The sequence below is a fragment of the Petaurus breviceps genome, unplaced genomic scaffold (genome assembly GCF_028583685.1).
Source record: "Petaurus breviceps papuanus isolate PSGF00001 unplaced genomic scaffold, PetGlider_PUasm1.0 90825, whole genome shotgun sequence".
Lineage (NCBI taxonomy): Eukaryota > Metazoa > Chordata > Mammalia > Diprotodontia > Petauridae > Petaurus > Petaurus breviceps.
The window spans coordinates 3,196,139-3,212,333 of NW_027187353.1; the positions used below are offsets into that span (position 1 = coordinate 3,196,139).

At 38.8% G+C, this 16,195-nt stretch overlaps 1 protein-coding gene across 2 annotated transcripts in view; it reads left to right on the forward strand.

Annotated features, from left to right (window-relative positions):
* SIN3A (SIN3 transcription regulator family member A) overlaps positions 1-16,195 on the forward strand; it is a 77,354-nt gene that overhangs the window by 27,882 nt on the left and 33,277 nt on the right. For both annotated transcript variants that reach the window (XM_069071121.1, XM_069071122.1), the window contains exons 2-3: positions 8,945-9,166; positions 12,600-12,776. In XM_069071121.1, coding sequence (XP_068927222.1) covers positions 8,978-9,166; positions 12,600-12,776 — 366 coding nt within the window. In that variant the 5' untranslated portion in view covers positions 8,945-8,977. The remainder of the gene's footprint in view (positions 1-8,944; positions 9,167-12,599; positions 12,777-16,195) is intronic.

Genomic DNA, 16,195 nt, shown 5'->3' on the forward strand with positions numbered 1-16,195 from the left:
AAAGACATATATATATATATATATATATATATATATATATATATATATATATATATATAATTGTGTAATATATACAGAGATTCTATAGCAAGCAATCCATTCTCATTCCAGAGAATGAGGAAGGCTAGCACTTAACAGTTGCAAAATTATATGCATTATACATATAGGAAGGGGGTACAGAATTATAGAAGCCAGAAATTATTAACAGCATACTACAGCCCTCTCATGGCACCCATCCCTTTGTTCATTTGTTTTTCAGTCATGTCAGACTCTTCTTGACCCCATTTGGGGATTTCTTGGCAATGATGCTGGAGTGGTTTGCTCTTTCTCCTCCAGCTCATTTTACAGATGAGGAAACTGAGGCAAACAGGTGAAGTGACTTACACAAGGTCACCCATCTAGCAATAGTGTCTGCGACCATATTTGAACTGAGGAAGATGAGTCTTCCAGACTCACGGCTCAATGCTCTATTCACTGTACAGTACTCAATTCACAAGCACCCTAATTTGGCCTTTCATCATCCCTGGATTGTTGCAGTATGGTTTCTTTGCATCCAAGTTTAAGTTTGCATCTTCTACATTCCAACCTGCCAAATTGATATTCCTAAAGCACAAATCTAAGTATGCTACTCCTCTGCTAGAGAAACCTCACTGGTTCCCCTTTGCCTTTAGATAAAACACAGATTCCTTTTAAAAGCCCTGCATGGCTGAAGCCTGACTTCCAGGTTGGCTACACATGACTACCCCTTCTGTCTTGTCAGTTCACTGATGCTCGCTTTCCCTTCATAGCACATTCCTTTTCCTGCTTTATGCCTTTATGGAGTGTTCTGTCACTCCTGCCTTGACTTGAACCTTGGTTCCCTTTCAGGCCCTTCTCAAGGGCCACCTACCTCAAGAGGCCTTTCTTGATCTTCTCACTTGTGAGTAGTGTCTTCCTCCTCTCCCTCACCTTTCTTCCCCTCTCACTGTGTATTTATTTTGCATAAATTCCCAGTAGACCATGCTCCTTTAGGTTAGGGACTGGCTCATTTCTATATTGGGATCCTGGGGTCTGGCACATATGGCATGGGATGAGTGCTTATTGATTGGAAGGGATATGATCTTAAGGTTTTTTTGTGTGTGAGGCTTTGGGGATAACGATGATGATGATGATGATGATGATGATGATGATGATGATGATGACGGCGACAACAACGATGATGGGGGTGATGATAGCATTTATATACCTTACATTGATCACATTTGACCCTCCAGACAGCCCTTGGACGTGGGTGCTGTTATGTCCTTCTTTTTTTTTACACATAAGGGGTACTGGTCTTCTGAGACATGGTGTGACTTGCTGAGGGGCAGCATAATAAATGTCTGAGGCAGGACTTGACCAGGTGCTGAGAAAGAAGAGTAGAGGAAGAGACTGGATGAATGGGGAAGGTGCGCCTGTTTCTGTCTTCTTGCCTTAAATAATTCTATTGCCTCTAGCCAATTAGATAATTTAAAAATGAAGACCGTCAAATGTGTGTTTTTAATGAAGAGGATCTCTAGGTTGTAAAACTTGGGAAGTTTGAATTCTTAAGAGAAATTTGTTGAAGATATGTCAAAACTGAGTTGATGTGCTGTTTGGCTAACCGTCCTTTTGTTTTTTTTTTATTCTTTATTATAATGGAAGTCTCTGAGTAGGAAGGATATATTGATAAATGAAGATGATATGAAAAAGAAAAGATTTTAATGAAAAACTTTAAAGTAGATGCCCCTTCCCTTTAGTCCCTCCCTTTGTCTCCCCTGTCATCCCTCCCCCCCGCCCCGAAAAAAAAAATTTCTTTTTTTGACTCTTCTTGATAGATTTCATTTTCCATTAAGTGATCGTAGGCCCAGGGCTTCACTTTTTGTGGTATATATCTCCTTTTTTGTTTTAAATTTTGATTCTTATGCTTTATTAGGATTTTTTTTTTTTTGGTAATTAACTCTGGTTCATTACATTTTTGTCTAATTTTCTTTTATAGTTCATTACACTTCTTTTCACAGGTTATAACTTTCAGTGTTTTTCCTTGCTTTTTGGCATTCTGTTCTCAGAGATCAGCTTTCACAAGAGCATATGAACTCAACACAGCCAGACTCAGGTGACATGAAAATTATATCTACCAAAAAGAAAGTCTAGAAAATGGTTTGTGTGACATATTGCTTTTTCATTATGTTTTAGAGAAAATATTCATCATCTTCACTTCAAGTTTATTCTAGCATCTAAATGTCCCATAGTTGTTATCCTTATTTAAAACATTTTCCAATTTTCTCTCATCACCAGATTTTTACTCTGTGCTAGCAAACATGCTCACTTTTCTAGCTTTAAAAAAAAAAAAAATAGCCTGAAGGAATAGTTTACCTGTCAGATTTGTGGAGAGGGAAAGACTTTATGACTAAACAAGAATTAGAGAACATTATAAAATATAAAATGGATAATTTTGACTGCATGAAATTGAGCAGCTTCTGTATAAACAAAGCCAATGTAACCAAGATTAAGAGGGAGGTGGGAAATTGGGAAAGAATCTTTACAACCTATTTCTCTGACAAATGACTCATTTCTAAAATATACAGAGAATTGAGTCAAATTTATAAGAATACAAGTCATTCCCCAATTGATAAATGGTCAAAGGATATGAACAGGCAATTTTCAGAGAAAGAAATTAAAGATATCCATAAGCATATGAAGAAATGCTCTAAATCACTATTGATTAGAGAAATGCAAATCAAAACAAATCTGAAGTACCACATCTCACCAGTCAGATTGGCTAAGATGACAAAACAGGAAAATGCAAATGCTAGAGAGGATGTGGGCAAATTGGAACACTAATGCATTGCTGGTGGAGTTGTGAACTGATCCAGCCTTTCTGGAGAGCAATCTGGAATTATGCCCAAAGGGCTATAAATACTTTCATATCGTTTGACCCAGCAATACCACTCCTAGGGTTATATCCCAAAGAGATCATAGAAGTGGGAGGAAGACCCATATGTACAAAAATGTTTATAGCAGTTCTTTTTGTGGTGGCAAAGAATTGGAAATAAGGGGATGCCCATCAATTGGGGAATGGCTGAACAAGTTGTGGTATATGCATGTTATGGAATACTATTGTGCTATAAGAAATGAGTAGCAGATGGACTTCATATTTACCTGGAGAGGCTTATACAAACTGATGCTGAGTGAGAAGAGTAGAACCAGGAGAGATTTGTACACAATTATAGACACAACGTATGTGTGACAACCAGCTTTGATAGACTGGACTCTTCTCAGCAATGCAGTGATATAAGTCAATCCCAAAAGACTCATGATGGAGAGTATGTGTGCATCCAGAGAAAGAACTAGAAAGAACTGAGTTTATATCCAGATGGAAGCAAACTACCTGATCTTTTTCCTTTTCTTGTTTGGTTTTATGTCCTTTATTTCATTAAAGGTCCATTTTCTCCCCCTGCCCTCCAGAATTATATTAACTCTCTGGGTACATTATTCTTGGCTGTAAACCTGTCTCCTTTGCTTTCTGGAATATGGTATCCCAGTCTCTCTGCCCCTTTATAGTGGTAGTTGTTATATTGTATGTAATCCTGACAGGGGTTCCCTCAGTACTTGCATTCTTTCTTTCTGGTTGCTTGAAGTATTTTTCTTTGACCTGGAAACCCTGAATTTTGACTATGATATTCCTAGAAACTTTCATTTTAGGAGATGACCAGTAAATTCTTTCAATTTCTTTGTTGCTCTCTGGTCCTAAGTCATCTGTGCAGTTTTCTTTCTCTTTTTTTTTTTGGAGGGCAGTTGGGGTTAAGGGACTTGCCCAAGGTCACATGACTAGTAAGTGTTAATTGTCTGAAGATGGATTTGAACTCAGGTCCTCCTGACTCCAGGGTGGTGCTCTCTTCACTGAGCCACCTAGCCGCCCTATGTGCAGTTTTCTTTTAAGATTTCTTGAAGTATGATGTTTAGGTTCTTGTTTTAGTCACGATGTTCAGGTATTCTGATGATCTTAAGTTTCTTCTCCTTGGAATGTTGTCCAAGTTAATGGTTCGTGCTATGAAATGTCTTACATTTTCTATTTTTACAGTCTTTTGACTTTGTTTTAATACTACTTCTTGTCTTGTGGAAACATTGGGTTCTTTTTGGTCCATTCTAATTTTCCAGAAGATTGTCTCATGGACAAGGTTTTATATCTCTTCTGCCAAGCTTTTATCCCCTTTCCGGTTTTTTCTTCTCTAATTCTCATTCATTTTCCAGGTTTTGCCACTAGTGTCTCATTTCATTGACTGAAGCATTTTTTAAACTCTTGCTTAATAACTCTTCTAGAAATTTTAGTTGCATTTGTGTCAAAACATTTGTGTTTTTCTTTGATAGTTTTCTTGTAGATGTTTTGAGGCCATTCCCTTTTTTTGGGATGGGGGTTGTGGCTTGAGTGTCTGTTACCCTAATAGCTTTTTACAGTGGAATTCTTTTTTTGTTTGCTCATGCTTCTAGTCCACTTCCTGACTTTCGACTTAAAAGTTAGAGCTGGACTCTGCAGAACTTAAGGAGGGAAGGAAGGTCTGTTTCTTGGGATGTTGAATGTTGTGGTGTTCTTGGCTGTCTGAAAGCTCAGGGTGGGGACCTGCAAAGCTATCAATATTCTCAAAGGTTTGATCCAAGGCAGTCTGATTGCTACCCCTTGGCCTGAGTTCTGCAAATTCTCAACTTAGGTTTGAGTCTAAGCAACAGTAAACTGCTGCTGGGTTACTGTTATCAGAACCTCCCCTACAACAGAGGTTCTAAACCTTCTTTTGTGTCATGGAGCCCTTCTTATAAGAGCTTACTGTGTGCCAGGCACTACGTCTGGGGTAGGAGTTCCTTGATCAAGATAGGTGGAACTTTGATGTGACCAGAATGTTATGTATTTCCTTTTGTATCTCTTTTCCTCCCTAGATCCTATCCATTTTTAAAGACTTACCTCCTTCATCCACACAAGTCTTTACCTGATTTAAACTAAGCATCACTTTAGTTCAACAAACATTTAGTATTATGTTGGCCGAGGATACAAAGAGAGCACTTAGCTTTTTCACTAACTTAACCCTAAGAATGAAATGCTGCTTTGTATTATTACCCTTTTGTGTTTATAAGCCAAATTTGGAAGGGTGGGATTTGTACTTTAAAAAAAAATCATTTTTTAGTAAATATTTTCTAGCTACGTGATTCCTGAAAGGGTACTTGTACATATTTTTAAAATATAGTATTGGGACAGCCAGGTGGCGCAGTGAATAGAGCGCCGGCCCTGGAGTCAAGAGGACCTGAGTTCAAATCCGGCCTCAGACACTTGACACACTTAATATTTGTGTGACTTTGGGCAAGTCACTTAACACCAATTGCCCTCCAAAAAAGCAAAACATATATATATAGTGTAAAGAGTTAGGGACAAAACAGAAAAGGCATGGAACAAATTTTCCATATAGCTTTACATTCTATGATTTTTCCAAAGGCAAAGTAAATAAAAAGTGGAATGAATTTAGTAAGGGAGCGGAGGAGGATTGAACAGGTATAAAGTTTCCTTGGTGATTTGTACCTAAAGAAACAAGCTTTCCCAAGGCTCTACCATGGTACTGTCACTTTGAGAAATTTTAAATAGTAGAAGCAATGGGTGTTCTGAGTTGTCCTCCTGAAGTCCCATGTTGGTAAATCAGAGTTGTTGTTTATACCCTCATCAGTCTTCTCTCTCTAAGAAGGCTGTGACCATATAGGCAATTAGGTCTGCGTCCAGAATAGTTGGGAGTGGGGAGCTCAAAGCTGCCCTACTGTACAAACCACAAAATATTTCCACTATCTTGGTTTCTTCAGGGTCTGTCAGTTTCTGCTCCTCAAGTGTACTTTCTTTTTGAAAGCATTGCCCCTGCTTTCATACTTAGGTAGTTTTTTCATAAAGGAATATATTGGAGCAAGTAGAACCGTTATAAAGTAAGGAAATTTGATTCAAGTACCAGACTGCATAAGTGGGGGTCAGGATGACCCTGTCTAATGTGAAACCAGAGCAAGAAAAAGTGGTTTCTTTGAAGATAGGAAATAAGAAATCATATCCTTGAGAATGATTTAACATTTTATATTGATTGGCTTTTGACCAGTGGTAAGTGAGGACATGCCCTCCTGATTAACGGTAATCTTAGGACCAAAGTGTTAAAAAGTGAGCTTAGAGGGAGCCCCTCCTGGTAAACAGGATCAGAACACCTATAGCTTGGAACATTGGAAAAGGGAAAGCTGTGTAGAGTTTGAGAGGGGCAGACTAACAGCTGAGAGCACCCAGCCCTTATTCTGATAAATTTACTCCCTGAGTATCCTAATCTTAATTTAGTTTCCCACCTGCAATGAGAACTCTAACAGCGTAAAAGGTTAAAATTAGCTCATTCAAGACAGATTTGTGTCAGAAGAGCAAGCACCAAGGTTTCTGACCAGGAGAACTGAAAAACCAGATTTTGGAGTTCATTGAGTAATAGCTACTTTGAGGCCAGTCAGCAGGCATTTATTAAGCATTTAATATGTACCAGGCACTGTGCTAAGCACTGGGGATACAAAGAAAGTAAAAAACAGTTCCTGCTGTCCTCAAGTAACTCATAATCGGGGAGGGGGGGGATAATATACAACAACTACATAAATCCAGGATAATTTGGAGATAATCTCAGTGAAAGTATTAAGGGGACCTGGAAAGTCTTCTTTCAGAAAATAGGATTTTAGCTGACTTGAAGAAAGCCAGGAAATATAGAGGAGGAGTTCCAGATGTGGGGTACTGAGAGTGAAAATGCCTAGAGTCAGGAGATGAAGTATTTTGTTTGGAGAAAAGCATGAGCCCTTGTGTTATTGGACAATAGAGTGTGTAAGGGGTGAGTTGGGAGTAAGGTGTAGTAGGAGGAAGCCAGCTTATGAAGGGCTATTTTATTTTATTTTATCTTTTTTATTTTTTTTTTTTTATATTTTTAAGCAATCGGGGTTAAGTAACTTGCTCAAGGTTACACGGCCAGTTATTTCTCGGTGTGGTGCTGAGTGTCTGAGCCCAGGATTTGATCTCCAGGTCGTCCCAACACTGGAGCCGGTACTCTTACTCGCTGAGCCACCTGGCTGCCCCAATGAAGGGCTATTTTAAAAGCCAAAGGATGTTACATTTGATACTTGAGGTAGTAATAGGGAGCCAGCAGATACATGATTATTGAGAAGGAGAAAGAGCACTAGGTGCAGACCCTGGTTCTGCAACTGCCTAGTTTTGTCACCTTCAGTTAAATCACTTTAGTCACTGAGCCTATTTACTCCTCTGTAAAATGGGACTGTCAGTTCTCTCATGAGGTAGTTTGTAAGGAAAGCTTTTTGTAAAATGTCAAATGTATGTAAATCATAAGTGGTTGTTAATTGAACTTTGAAACTGGGCTACATATGATTTCAGAGTTCAGATAGAGACATGGTCGTTATGGTCCAAAAGTCTCTGTGCTGATATTATACAGATAATCATTTGTGACAAATAAGCATAAAATACTGTTAAGGTTACATATTTTGCTTAACAGTTGTCTTGATGTTCCTTTGACTTAAGTTTCTGAAGCCTGAAGGTTGGCTAAGAGAGGGCAAGAGTAATAGGGTCTATAGTTCTGGGAAACATGGGGATAAGGAACCAAAAAGATGGATGAAGGAAGCTTGAGGGAGTTGTTCTGAATCCTGGCCAGTTTGTACCTAAGGAATGGGGGGATGGGAGAAGCTCCCTCGAGGTTGTATCAAAGCCTCCTGTGTTTACATTTTCTGCCAAGTGCTGTTGTTGCCTGCTATTGACTGCTGTTACTACTGCATTAACCAGGCAGAGTGATGGCATTTTAAGAAATTTTTGTGGAATGACAGGAAGGAAAACATAGTTCCATTGTGTCAGTTGGAGGATGGAACATGCTTTTGCCTGCTCTTCATTTGGCAGTGAATTATATTTGTGTTAGTGATAATTGATTTTGAAAAGAGCACTGGAAAATTCTTAGGCCCCAGTAGTTAGTCTTCCTACCTTTGGTGTTCTATATTTTTGAGTTGACTTAAGACTAGATTTGAGAGTTAGAAAGGTTTTCTCAGTTGGTTAAATATTGGAACAATATTGAACTATATTTACTGTTAGAATCCTAGAATTATAGGGCTAGGATGGACCTTAGAATAATCTAGTTAAAGGTCATATAGATGGTGGTAGTGCAGGGGTCTAGAAAAACCTGTCTTTAGACTGTTTCCTACAGTACTACTCTAGTAATCTTTGTAGATAATATCACCTAGGAATTAAGAGTTGAGTGTTTTCCTTTGAAAGAATTAGAGTTAAAATGAAGAGGGAGTTAAAGCAGGGAGGTCACCTGTTTAATAGGAACTAAATTGACCAGAGAACTAACTAGAACTTTAAGAATTTATGATTACATGTATTAGAAATGTTATGTTGACCATATCTGTAATGGTTTACATTTAGATGGAATTGAACTTTTAAAAAACTGGTGTTTGATATGTCTTTTAGAAACTAGAGGATGCTTTCTTAAGCTTTATTCATGTGCAAATCAATTTACAAGAGATATTTCAGTTTTGAACATTTGATTATTTTGATGGTAGGGAAGAGATCTTAACCTCAAACACTTATTAGCTGTGGCCCCTGGAGTAAGTAACTTAACTTCTCTTGGCCTTAATTCTTATCTGTAAAATGAGGGTGTGGTATGTCTCAGTAGCACTGAGGTCCCTTAAAACTCTCAAGCTCTGGATCCTGTGATCATTTTTGCAGGTGCTGAAATTGTACCAAGGCAGGGTCTTTCTCTCTAGCATAGAGAGGTCTCCCAACCAGATTTACTTAGAATTTAAAACTCTTGGGCATGTGCCACATTACTGTCGATGCCTATGAGCACAGCTGATGGTGTATCTTCTTGGGCTGGAGAATGTGATTAAAATCATTTTTGCTTCCCCCTAGGTTTTGTAGAGCATCCCCGAGTATGACTGCAGAATGAAGCGGCGTTTGGATGACCAGGAGTCACCTGTGTATGCGTCCCAGCAGCGACGTATCGCCAGCAGCACAGAAGCATTTCCACACCAGCACCGTGTGCTTGCCCCTGCACCTCCTGTGTATGAGACAGTCTCAGAGACCATGCAGTCAGCTACAGGCATTCAGTACTCTGTTACTCCCAGCTATCAGGTAGGGCTGGGCCTGCAGTTAGGGAGACCTGAGTTTGAATGTGACCTCAGACACTTCCTAATTGTGTGTTTCTGGGCTGCACTTACCCTCTCTCACCCTCCCATTTGTCATCTGTAAAATGGCGACAAGGACACCTACCTTCCAGGGTTGCTGTGGGGATACATTGAGATGATATTGTAAAGCACTTTGCAAACCTTGTCATCATGATGTTCCTGATCATTGCCAGTATCCCTGGCAATGGATCACTCTCCTGGCTGCCAGCGTGCAGTGTCCTTCCCAAAATGTTTTAGAACTGATGAGCACAATGGTTCCCAGACAGTCTGACCAGGACAGAGGGTAGTGGAACTTCCAATGTCCCTAGCTGTGGAGGCTATTCTTTTCTTAACACAGCCTAAGACTCTAACATTCCTGATGAGAACTTTGCCATTAGAAATCTTTCATTCTTTTTCATTTGAACTACTAACTCCCTATATGCCTCCCCCTGTCTTATACTTGTGAATTCGGTCCCATAAACCCAGATTGTAAGATTTGGTATTTATTTTGTCCTGATCTTATTTTATCCATGTGGAGAACTTTCAGTGTGAAGACTCCCTCTACTGGTTCAGACATGTCGCTCCTTCCCCTCGTTACAGTTCCAGAGCTTTGGTTGGAGCACGGAGGGTTTTAGCCTTGCCAGCAGAGGCACAGTTCCTGTGGGTCAGGCAGGAGCCGACCTTCATCCTTATTAAATTTCACCTTGTCCTGGGAGGTACAGGGGAGGGGCTGGGAGGAAAGGTAGGAATTATGTTTTGGGTACATAGGTTTAAGAGGTCTATGGGACCTCTTAGATTTTTTAAAATTGAATTTTTTTTCCAATCTATTTTCTCTCCCAAAAGAAAAAGGGAAAAAAAAAATCCAACTCTCATAACAGGTGCAAAGACAAGTCAAATTCCCCAATAATTATCTCAGTCTCTGCATCTTGAGCCCTTCCTGCTTGTCAGGAAGTGGGCACTTCATCTTTGGTTCTCTGGAATTATGGTTGCATTGGGTAGATCTCTTAGTCTTTCAAAATTGTTTATCTTTACAATGTTTTTATTGTATAAACTGTTCTGGCTCTTCTCACTTTATCTGTATCAGTTCATACAGTTCTTCCCAAATTTCTCTGACATCATTGGATATTCAGTTTTAAATATCCAATAGGAAGAGACACTGGGGTGGCTATCTAGATCTGTGTCATCTCTTCCTAGATGAGATAGTTAAAGCTTTAGAGGGCTGATGAGATCACCTAGTATTCCAGTGTAGAAAGAATAGCTTGTAAGAGCCCCAGGGCCTTGGACACCTTGGGACACAGCCACTGTTAGTCCTTATCACAAGAACCCAGGGAAGGGTGAGTATCCAGGAGTGAGAACATGACAGCAAAGTCAGTTACTCTTCAGAGGTGAGGAAGAGTATGAGCTGACCTGATTTGGCAGCATTCATTGATAAATTTGGAGAGAGTTGTTGCGGAGTGTTGGGCTGGGAAGCTGGATTGCAAAAGGTTTGAGGAAGTAGGACAGTAGAGTGTAGGCAGCTCCTTTTAAGGAGTTTGACTGAGAAAGGGAAGAGAGGCCTATACCTTGAAGGGTTGATGGACTCTAGTGAAGTTTTTTTTTTTTTTTAAAGAATTCAAGAGACTTGAGCAGTCTCTCTTTGAAGGTAGCAGGAAAAAGGAAACAAATATATTGGGAGGGATTGGAGATTAGAATGGTGGGAAATGATTGAGGGAGCAGTCTGTTAGAGAATGGGATCAAGGGTATCTAGAGAGGGTTAGCCTTGGCTAACCTCATTCTTTTTTTTTTTTTAAAGCAATTGGGGTTAAGTAACTTGCTCAAGGTTACACATACATGGCCAGTTATTTCTGGGTGTGGTGCTAAGTATCAGAGCCCGGATTCGATCCCAGGTCATCCTGACTCTGGGGTCGGTGCTCTTACTTACTGAGCCACCTGGCCACCCCTAACCTCATTCTTACAGAATGTGGTTGAGGACAGTCAGGAGAGGGAAACTTTTCAGGAAAGGAGAATAAATTTTATGCAACCTTTGGGTGGAGTGGGATAGGGAATCATTTAGAGAGGAAGGAAAGGATTGCTTGCTATGGGTGAGGACCCAGGTGAGGAGTCTTGGTTCAGCATTATGAGTAGGAGCACAGAAGAAGGAAGATAAAAGTAATCTAGGACTTGGATTTGTCAAGGCTCGGGTGGTGAGAAGATGTACAGTAGAGAACTGTTTAGTGTTGATCTTAAAAGAGGAAAGTGAAGCCAGAGATAGGCTGAGTAAGTACTGAGGGGATAGAGAGATGAGAGGTCATGATCAGGACAAACAGCAAATAGGAGGGTTTGGAGAGGTGAGGCATGGAACGAAAGGAAGTTAGGATGAGATAGAGGAGCGTCAGGTTTTGGTAATAGAAGTGGAACACTTGTGGGTGATGATGAAATAGGGTATGACCGTCCCTGTGGGGGAATAAGTCATGGAATTGGAGATTGTGGAACTGGGAAGTTAAGTAAGGTGTTTGAGGGAGCATTGCCATGAATGTTCATATTCCTCAGTATGCAGGCGGCAGGAGTTGGAGAAAGATGGTGAGCCAGACAGCTAAAATGCTTCAGAAAGGAGGGGGGGATGCCCTACCTGGTGTTTAACTCTTTAGTCTGATATAGAAGTTTCTCCAAACCCTTTAAAACCCTTTAAAATCTTCTATTGAAAATCCAGGAGGCATTTCAGGTTATTCTCAGTTTACTTTTCCTTTTGTGTCACAGATTCTTTAAGAGAATGATTATTTTCAAAATTTTCATAATTTCCACCCCAACAATCAGTTCTTCCTTTTGGCTAGAATCAGAATTTCCTCTTATTAATTCATCTACCTTTTAAAGGAAATCAGTGAAGGTAAAAAGGAAATTAAAAGTAGATTAAAAAAACAAAACACCTTGTACTTGCTTCCAAGGATACTGAAGAAAAGATATTTGTTTGGATTTTCTTTCCAAACTTGTGTTCAGCTGTTATAATTATAGAGTTTTTTGGTAGAGTCAGAAGAAAAAGATTATTTTAAATGACCAGACTCCTACTTAAAACACTAACCCCCTCTCTCTACTTCCTTATCAAACATTCCCAGGTCTTTCTTTTGACACGGTATCAGCTTGTCTGTTCTCTATTAGTCACATTCACTGTTTTGTTGATAGTTTTCAGGGATTGTGCATATTGTGCATTGGTGGTGGTGGTTGAGGGGAGTGAGGTGGAGTGGCGGATTCATTTGGAAACACCGTAGAAGTTTGTGTGGTGTGTTGAAATTATATCAATACAATTTTGAAAAGTGTATATCATTTATGTTGGGAAGGAAGGTCCCAACTAATGATTTCTTTGTTGTGTTTAAGCTGGGGGGGAATTTGTTCATCAAAGACTCATCGCTAGAGTTATTTGTTTTCAGGTTTCAGCTGTGCCACAGAGCTCGGGCAGCCATGGCCCCACGCTAGCAACTGTTCACAGTGGCCACCATCATACAACATCTGTTCAGCCTCATGGAGGACAGGTGGTTCAGAGCCACGCTCATCCAACCCCACCAGCTGCACCAGTGCAGGGACAACAGCAGTTTCAGAGGCTGAAGGTAGGATTCAGCTTTCTTTGAGATTTGAATGTAATACTCTAGGATGTCTTAAAATCTAGGGGGAAAAAATTTCCTTAGATACGTTGTTTTGCCAGCAATTTTGGAACGTGATAGAATAGCAGGTAAACTGATCTAGTGTGTATCTTGATTTCTGATTAAATTTTATGAAATCTTGTTTGATGTTTGCTCTGTTCTACAAATTGCTGATAAAATTAATCACCATTTCATTATCTCTGATTATGACAGCATAACCTCATGTCTTCTACAGTTTATGGAATTGCCATTCTGTACTAGATTGCAGTGTGTAAATAAGCTGAGAGACAAACTGTTAGTGCAAATCCTGGTACTCAAAAAATAAGGGACTCCAAATTAATGTTTGAATTATTTTCTTGCAAATCAAGTTTATCACATTGTAATTCTAGTCAAGTCAGCTTTAGTTAACAGTCTCTCTGTATACAAAGTCCTGTTTCTTGAATTGTTTTCACTTAGGAAAAGTATAATTACAGCATTTGCAGTAGCAACATTATACATCATTTACAGTAGCTTTTAAAAACATTTTTATTCACTTGTTGGAATCTTAAACTGAAGCTTTAGCTCTGAACAGAATAAATATATTTGATGAGTTCTTACAATAACAGTCCTGTGATAATACAGGGTAATATTGTAAATCCTACTGCTATCTTGGAATCTTGAGAGCCAGCTGGTTGGCTTCACAGAGTTCATTCTGGATAAGTAAATTACGTTTCTTTTTTGAGGAATCCTTGTCAAGTTTTAGAGGAAAGCTATAATTGTGAATAAAGTATTAATATCTGCATTTGTACTTCCAAGGGTACAGTAGATTTTCGTGCAGCAGAAGTGTATTACGTTCATAGAGTGACACTTAAGCTCTGGAGTTACCTGACTCAATGTCACATCTCTGAATATATTATCACATCTCCATTTCAGATTTTGGGATCTCTGCCTTTTCTCTCTGCATATAGGGAATGCGACTTTAATGGAAGTATAAAATGTCGGTTTGTCATTTGAAAATTCCATCTTACTAATATAAACAACACCTGAGGCCTGAGTATTTTTTTTTCACATATTTAATCCTATTTGAGGAGAAAATTGATTATCAATTGATTATATAGTAGCTTGTTATACAATAAATATACTGATAATAAATGATAAAAAATCTGACTTAATCATGATGTTCTTGATGTGGATTGCTCTCTTTCCATGGAATGAACTCTGACAAATGTTTAAGCCTTTGGTATTGGCATGTTTCTAATCCCTTCCTTGAAGGGGTGTGTGCTGGCTCACGGAATGCAAATTTATTTTTGTATTGGTCAAAGTGAGTTTCTTAGGGAGGGAGGGAACAGAGATGGTTCTGAAGGCCAAGAGTTCTGAATCAGTTCATTTGTCTCAATTCATATTGAATTGACCATGCTTCACCTAATCATTTTCTGGACAGAATTTTGGAGACTATGTCAGTCATTGTTACAATTTTGAAATGAACAAAGCAAATAGCAAATACTCTTCAAATAATGTGCTTCACATTAAGCATGGTCAATTCAATATGAATTGAGACAAATGAACTGAAGTTTTAGATCATTCCCTTCCATCTCAGTCATATCTCATGTGGTCTTGCTCATTTTATATTTTGGTGAGGTTTGTCAAATCTCCAATGCTATGAAGAAACAATGTGGGTAAGGCCAACATTATGATACCTATATTAGATTGTTTATGCCCATGTGACTGATGGCAGCTGTTTCTATATTAATATTGTGTAATGTAATTCAATATTACTGATGACTGTCCAAGGCTTTCGGGTTCTGTGATTTGTTTATATATGTTTTGTGTAATATGTTCATATAATTTATAACAAAGGGATATTCCGTGAGAATACTAAAATATTCTAAGATTCTTGATTTCATCTCTGGGTTCTTCTTCCATTGATATAGTTCTTCCACATTCTATTCATTAGCATCTGGTCTTTATGATTTTCTGTGACTAACATTCTGGAGATGAAGCTCTTTGTGTTTATTAGGATTGTTTTCAAGTGAAGCATAGCCCATGATTAAGTCGTGATTGAGGCCTTACCATCTTGGTGGACCCTGCAAGAACCTACCTTACCAGCATGACCTTTGAGAATCCATGGCCACTTGCCATGCCACAGAGACACCTTAAAGGATGTTAGAAATAGAGGTCCAGGGGTGGGCAGGTAGCACAGTGAGTAAGAGGACCGGCTCCAGTGTCAGGATGACCTGGGGATCGAATCCGGGCTCTGACACTTAGCACCCACCCAGAAACACCTGGCCGTGTAACCTTGAGCAAGTTACTTAACCCTGACTGCTTAAAAAAAAAAAATGGTAGAGGCTCAATAAATGTTTAAAAAAAAAAAAAGAAATAGAGGTCCATGAGAATATTCAAATATTCCAGGAGTCAATTGTGTCTATGCTATCTTTTTTCCCCTCTCTTTGAAAAACAAAATGTATAAAGGTTTAATTTGGGGGGAGGGCATGTTGGGTTATTTAAAAAAAATTTTTTTTCATGTCGGCAAAATATTCATTACTGTTTGAATGCTATTAGTTGACATTCCTTTTACTCTTAATAATTAAACTCTAGAATTTTCAAATTCTTAGTCTGCTGAAGTCCTCGAAAAATATCAAAATCATTATCACTTCTAGATTACTAGGTTTATATTCCTCTTTCCAGTTGTGGATTCCAGACATGTATGCAGTACTCAAGGAATTTTTATCAGTGCTTTTATATGTTGGGGAAGGATTTTCTTGTTTATCCATGTTAATTTGGGGGGGGGGGGCTTTTGGAAGGAAATTGGTTACATGGCTAGTTTTTTTGTACGGGTGGTAAGTGTCTGAGCTTGGAACTGAACTCGGGTCCTCTTGACTCCGGGCTGGCGCTTTACTCGCTGCACCACTTAGCCACCCCTCCATGTTAAGTTTTAATGAAATCCATTTCATTTTTGCTTTTTAAAGAGAAGTACTGTGTTTCCTTTCCTGCCAAACCTACAGATAGCATTTTCTATCATGTGTTTTCTGCATGGAGATTTCCACTTTAGTTGTATTTTTTACAGTTAGCATCATATAGTGTACTCATTGGCACCATCTTTGTATGGTGTGTAGTTTATAGATTACTCCTTTCTTATAATATCGCTTTGGATTTTATTCCTTTTTCTCAAGGAATTAATACTTCCACTTAGTTGCCTTTCACAAACTGAATGAGCTTCCCCCTGTTCCATCATTCAGGTTACTAATGACAATTTTTCAATAGCAATGATGTTGAATCAGAATTAGCAGTTGATTTGAACTTTTATAAGAAATGACTGAATTATCTATAAGCTATTGAATAAGGAAATGAATGAAAAATGTGTGGGCATATATACATTCTTTACCAACACTTTAATACTAGCATTTTGG